Source organism: Bison bison, unplaced genomic scaffold (genome assembly GCF_000754665.1).
Source record: "Bison bison bison isolate TAMUID 2011002044 unplaced genomic scaffold, Bison_UMD1.0 scf7180017864390, whole genome shotgun sequence".
Lineage (NCBI taxonomy): Eukaryota > Metazoa > Chordata > Mammalia > Artiodactyla > Bovidae > Bison > Bison bison.
Window position 1 is genome coordinate 6,130,288 of NW_011494962.1, and position 7,045 is coordinate 6,137,332.

At 40.6% G+C, this 7,045-nt stretch overlaps 1 protein-coding gene across 4 annotated transcripts in view; it reads left to right on the forward strand.

The window, feature by feature from the left end:
- PTPRO (protein tyrosine phosphatase, receptor type, O) overlaps positions 1–7,045 on the forward strand; it is a 257,373-nt gene that overhangs the window by 233,736 nt on the left and 16,592 nt on the right. For all 4 annotated transcript variants that reach the window (XM_010858738.1, XM_010858735.1, XM_010858736.1 and 1 more), the window contains 3 exons: positions 2,144–2,220; positions 3,043–3,177; positions 3,656–3,778. In XM_010858738.1, coding sequence (XP_010857040.1) covers positions 2,144–2,220; positions 3,043–3,177; positions 3,656–3,778 — 335 coding nt within the window. The remainder of the gene's footprint in view (positions 1–2,143; positions 2,221–3,042; positions 3,178–3,655; positions 3,779–7,045) is intronic.

Consider the following 7,045-nt stretch of genomic DNA (forward strand, 5'->3'; position numbering starts at 1 on the left):
CCATGAAATTAAAAGACACTTACTCCTTGAAAGGAAAGTTATGACCAACCTAGATAGCATATTAAAATGCAGAGACATTTCTTTGCCAACAAAGGTCTGTCTAGTCAAGGCTATGGTTTTTGCAGTAGTCATGTATGGATGTGAGAGTTGGACTGTGAAGAAGGCTGAGCACCGAAGAATTGATGCTTTTGAACTGTGGTGTTGGAGAAGACTCTTGCGAATCCCTTGGACTGCAAGGAGATCCAACCAGTCCATTCTAAAGGAGATCAGTCCTAGGTGTTCTTTGGAAGGAGTGATGCTAAAGCTGAAACTCCAGTACTTTGGCCACCACATGCAAAGAGTTGACTCATTGGAAAAGACTCTGATGCTGGGAGGGATTGGGGGCAGGAGGAGAAGGGGACAACAGAGGATGAGATGGCTGGATGGCATCACTGACTCGATGGACGTGAGTCTGAGTGAACTCCGGGAGTTAGTGATGGACAGGGAGGCCTGGTGTGCTGCAATTCATGGGGTTGAAAAGAGTCAGACACAGCGACTGAACTGAACTGAACTGAATATTATTGTGAGCTTCCCTGGTGGCTCAGTGATAAAGAACCTGCCTGCAATGCAGGAGCTGCAGGAGCTGCAGGTTCGATCCCAGGGTCAGGAAGATCCCCTGGAGGAGGGCATGACAACCCATTCCAGTATTCTTGCCTGGAGAATCTCATGGACAGAGGAGCCTGGAAGGCTGCACAGTCCATGGGGTTGCACAGAGTCAGACAAGACTGAAGCGACTTAGCACAGCACAGCACAATATTATCATATAACACTTTCTGTCTGTATGCATTTCAGGATTTATTATCTTCATTTGAAGTCCATTTACAAAAAGCCCATCAACACCATCTTCTTTTCTCTAGGCTTCCCAGAGATAGTGAGTTCTCTGGATATCCCAGAAAGTGAAAGTGAAAGTGAAAGTTGCTCAGTCATGTCCGACTCTTTGCTACTCCATGGACTGTGGAATTCCCCAGGCCAGAATACTGGAGTGGGTAGCCTTTCCCTTCTCCAGGGCATCCTCCCAACCCAGGGACCAAACCCAGGTCTCCCTCATTGCAGGCAGATTCTTTACCAGCTGAGCCACAAGGGAAGCCCAAGAATACTGGAGTGGATAGCCTATCCCTTCTCCAGTGGATCTTCCCAACCCAGGAATCAAACTGGGGTCCCCTGCATTACAGGCAGATTCTTTACCAGCTGAGCTACCAGGGAAGACTTGAGTGAAATGGAAATCCTAGGTTTAGGTTACATTCGATAGCCTTCATACAACCCACCAGATATTTTAGTTCCTCTACATATTCTCCACAATTCCCTGCAAATCTAGAGACCACTCTTTTAAGAACAGGAAGGCTGGTGGGGAGGAAATAGTGGTTGGGAGATATTTATATATTTATTTAAACAAGAAACTAAGATTGAGATATGGCTAAAATATAAAGCTAGAATAAACTTTACCTACCCTATCACTGACCAATTTAACTTGATTTGGGGTACAAATATTGAGTATAGAATTGTCTTGACAAGTCTTCATTACACTCTGAATGTTTTTCTTTTTTTCTCTTTTGTTTTGTATCTGTTAATCCCAAGCTCCCCCATCCCCTGCCCCACTCATTTCCCCTTTGGTAACCATAAACTTATTTTCTATATCTGTGAGTCCATTTCTGTGTTATAAATAAGTTCATTTGCATCATTTTTTTTAGATTCTACATAGAAGTGATAGATGATATTTGTCTTTTTTTTGTCTGACTTACTTCGTTTAGTGTGGTCATCCCTAGTCCATCTAAGTTGCTGCAAATGGAATTATTTCATTCCTTTTTATGCCTGAGTGCTATTCCATTGTGTATGTTTACCACATCTTCTTTCTCCATTCATCTGTTGATAGCCACTGAGGTTGTCTCCAGGTCTTGGCTACTATTAGTAGTGCTGCACTGAACGTTAGGGTGCCTGCATCTTTTCAAACTAAACTTTTCATCTTTTCCAGATATACACCCAGGGTGGGATTGCTGGATCATGTAGTTACTCTATGTTTAGTTTCTAAGGACCCTCCATACTATTCTTCATAGTAACTGCACCCTTCTGCTGTGATGTTTAATATTTTTCTCTTTATTCTTTACAGATGACTTTAGCCGAGTGAGATTGATCTCCATGAATGAAGAGGAAGGTGCAGACTACATCAATGCCAACTACATTCCTGTAAGTAAAAAAAAAAAAAATCCTTAAATCAGGCCTCCAAAAACAGACAAACAAACAAAATCAGGCATCCAAATTCTACCCCAGCCAGAGGAAGACTATTACAGCTGCAGAGAGGAGTCGAACAGTTCAATAGAGAGTCATTCTTCACCAAGCAGTTCAACTATAAAGAACAGTTTCCATTATTCCATTTTAGAATAAAGAATGGCAGGGAGGGGAGGGAGCCCAGAGAATAATAATGTTCAAATATCTTTGAAAAGGACTAGTGAAAGTAGATAATTATACCAAAGGTCTACTTTCCTATGCTTAAATTTCAGTGTCAGCGCCAACCTGTGCTTTTAAAATGTATCTGTATAGACACGTGATTGTTATTGTAGAAAGGCGTGGGTGTGATTTTGTAGCTTCCCAAGAAAAATGTTTAAAACCACACGGATTTGTGCAGTTAGTTACTATGACTGTCTCTTTAATGGAAAAAAAATGGAGAAAACATAATATAGGTGCATGATCCTTTACCAGGTTTCTCCCCAGTAAATTCTCAGTTGCTTCTCATTTGTGTGGAACAGCAATTGGTGTTGATTTTAAGGCTTTCTTGGTGGCTCAGATGGTAAAGAATCTGCCTGCAATGCAAGAGACCTGGGTTTGATCCCTGGGTCAGGAAGATCCCCTGGAGAAGGGAATGGCAACCCACTCCAGTATTCTTGCCCAGAGAATTCCACAAACAGAGGAGCCTGGTGGGCTACAGTCCTTGAGGTTGCAAAGCGTTGGACATGACTGAGTGACTTTCACTTTAGCTCCTTAAGTGACAACTTTGTCTTTGTCTTCCAGGGGTACAATTCACCCCAGGAATACATTGCCACACAGGGGCCACTGCCTGAAACCAGAAATGACTTCTGGAAGATGGTCCTGCAACAGAAGTCCCAGATTATTGTCATGCTCACTCAATGTAATGAGAAGAGGAGGGTAAGTACTTTCAGTCCTTTGAAAGTAAAGAATTCAGTCTCACTTAGCAGTAAAACCTCACCAGCCACTGCCAGGGAATGTGCTCACCGTGGCGGGGAAGGGAGGCTTAGAAGGGAGGGGACATATGTGTACCTGTGACTGATTCACGTTGCTTTATGGCTGAAGCCAATACCATATTCTAAAGCAATTATCCTCCAATTAAAATTTTTAAAAATGTGTGGGTGTAATTTTATAGGCTTCCCAAGAAAAATGTTTAAAATCATATGGGTTTATGCAGTTAGTTACTATGATGGCCCCTTTGATGGAAAAAAAAAGGAGAAAACATTACATAGATGTATGTTCCTCTTGCTTCATTCTTTATCCTCACAGTAATCCTATATGATCCTTTAGAGGCGAGTCATTTGCTTTCTCTAAATGATCACTGACTGTTTCTTCCCCAGCCTGTTGGTCTTAAAAGGTTATGCTATTGCCCCCTCAGGTGAAATGTGACCATTACTGGCCATTTACAGAAGAGCCCATAGCGTATGGTGACATCACGGTGGAGATGATGTCGGAGGAAGAGCAGGACGACTGGGCTTGTAGACATTTCCGGATCAACTACGTAAGTCAGGAGCAGGGTTTCAGGGGCCATCCCCACGCTGAGGGAATCCCCAGGGTCAGGAAGCCCATCCTCCTTCACTGGAGACTGTGAGTGCTTTAGACTTGGTGACACTGCTTCCTCCAAGAGAAAAATGCCACATACAATGTGCTTGTTTCCCATCTCCCGGAGGGTGATGTGGATAAGATGCTTGGTCCAGACAGCTGGAGGTCATGGAATCAGAAGGCTGCACTATTCTGTCTCAGATTCACCCAGGGTAATAGAAGACATGGTGACCCACGGCTCACCAACATGACTAAGGAAAGGAGTGTTGCCACTACTTATACTATGTATGAATATAAGGAGGATATGCAAAATCAGGATATACTTACATTATAAATTAAAATGTAATTTTAGAGGTAGTGGTTTGGGTTTTGTTTGGCTTTGTTTCTTATTTTGTTGTAGTTTGGTTTTTCTTATTTCAAAGGTACTTCTGGACCTTGTTAATCATGGTTTCATGGCTCTTTTGAAATGCCGTTGATTTCTGATGGTTAGGATGTCAGAAATGTCTATTTTTTCCTGAAGGCAGACTTTAGAGCTCAAGCTGAATGTTGGTGTACTAGGCTAGGTGCTGACATCAATCACAGTCACCCTGGTTCCTTCTTTATGGCTCCTTCACAGAGAGCAGTCCTAAAAATAGGAGGGAAGTTTTACTAGTACTGTGTTCTCCAGTGGAGTGTGCTCTCTGTTGAAGACAAACCATAGAAAATGCCTCATTAAAACTCACTTCTCTGCTTAGAAACAACCCTTCCTCACAGTATGGATCAGGGGATGAACAAAAAGAGGCTGCTTTGTGAAACCTTTGCGCTAAGAATGAGTTTTGCCTTTTAAAAGTTGGAAGAAATTAAAGGAAGAATACTATTTCACAAGAAATAATATATGGAAATTATATAATTAAAATACCAATGTCCATAAGTAACATTTTATTGAAACATAGCCACAAACTTGTTTACTGATTTCCTATGACTATTTCTGTCCTACATCAGGCTTGAATAGTTGCAGCAGAGACTGTATGATCCACAGAATCTAAAATATCTGTTTGCCCTTTGCAGGAAATGCTTGCTGACCATTTAATATAGACAATGGAAACAATGTTTCAATATAACATAAGCCCTCAAGAACTCACCATTTATTGATATTTACAAGAAACAAATCACTTCTTAAGGGCTAGCAGTTAACAATGGCTTTAGCTGCATTAAGAATGTAGGCAGATCCCAGTGTAACTGCTCCATGCTGTTCCATCCCTTTGAAATGCTCATCTCCTCCCGTTCTCTAAGAACATCCCTACTCAAGAGTGTCAGCTCAAATGTCATCTTTTTATCAAGCCTTCCCTCATCTTAAGAGACCCTTCTCCCTTTCCTCCTCTGCTCTAATCCCATGTGTATCACTCCATCACAGTGCACTGTAAGTGGTCACAATTCTCTGATTTCCTGTCTGCCTCCTCCATGTGCTATGAGTTTCATATACAAGTATCCTGTTTTGATAATCCTTGTAGGGACTTCCCTGGTGATATAGTGGTTAGGACTTTACCATCCAATGGCAGGAGTGTGTGTTTCATCCCTGGTCAGGGAATTAAGATCCCACATGCTTCCTGGCCAAAAAAACCAAAGCATAAAACAGAAGCAATATTGTAGCAAATTCAATGAAGACTTTAAAACGTGTCCTCATCAAAAAAAAAAAAATCTTAAAAAATAATAATCCTTTTAATCCAAATGGTTAGCCACTTAATAATCTTGTGAAATGAAAAAAAAAATCAGTGAATGGATGTTTTCAAAAATAAGGGAGTATTAAGAAAACATCAACAGATTTACCCATCAGAGAAATATTTAACAATAGGAATTTCATTTGAACTCTGCTTTCTGTCTTGGCTATGTCAACCAGAAAGCAGTGCAAACTGCTAGACAAATATAGAATAGATTTGAATAGAATAAATCTTTCCCTAGGTTTTGCATATAGGAGAAAAAAATTGCAAAGCAAACATAAGGTATGTTCCCTTGACAGGAAAGAGTGACATCAATTATGGTATGATTCATATTACACTTCTTGTCCTTGATCTTAAATGATGACCTTTCAATGACAAACGTGTGAAGGGCTTGAAGCAGACGAATAAAATGTTTAATGACAGAGTTTTCTGGAAATATTTTTATAGTCACAAGCATCTGGTCCCAGAGTGCCCCCTTTGGGTCATAAATATACAGAATCTAAGTTTTAAGCTTCTGCAATAAATGCTAAACTAAAGACTGTCCTGCTATTGCTGATGAATAGATTTTTTTTTTTTACTTTTTTAAAATTTTTGGCTTATACACTTCTTTATCTCCTCCATATTTCCCTATGGAATCTTTCATAGTAAAACCAGATAAAATTACGTAAATGAGAAAATCAGAGACATTTTGGAATGGCTAAGATGTAACCAGTAAGGTTTTCTCATTTAGTAAGAAAGGAGGAAAATGACCGTAACACACAATTTATCACTTTCCAGTACTTGAAACTTGACATGAACTGAATAATAATTGGAAACTAAAAACCAGCAAAAACTGGTTTGTTCCCATTGACATGTGCCTTGCTATTCAGCTAACAGGAATCAACCATCTGGTGCAAAGACCTCTGCCTTGCAGCTACAGAGAGACGGACGACAATTTAAAGAATTCCTATTTTTGAACCAATTGCATATTTTACCTGGATACCTTGTCAGATCAACCAGAGGAGATTTTATATATATTCTATATACATAAAGATACAGATATAAGATTGTATATATTTATATATATGCATGTATATCCTACAGTGTACAAGTCTTGTGCTCAGTCTGAGATCCTCATTTGAAAAGAGCATTTTCATGAACTTTTCTGGGCAACCACAGCTATGTGGTGATGAAGTATCCTTAAATCCTCCTAGTGTTGACTAATTCATTCATTCTGCACAATTTATTCTGCTTGAATTACTTTCTTGCCGTACTTCCTGAAGACAGCCGTGAAGCTGGCCAGCGTCTTTGCAGATTTCATGCTTCATGTATCCAAGACAAAGTCCTTGAACCTATGCAGAGAGGGAGGCATTGAATGTGGCCCGGGATGTATGGCCTTAGGCCAAGGAGACAGTGGGTCTAGTTGAAGTGCTAAGAGATATATATATATATATATGTATATGCTACTGCTGCTGCTAAATCGCTTCAGTCGTGTCCGACTCTGTGCGACCCCATAGACGGCAGCCCACCTGGCTCCCCCGTCCCTGGGA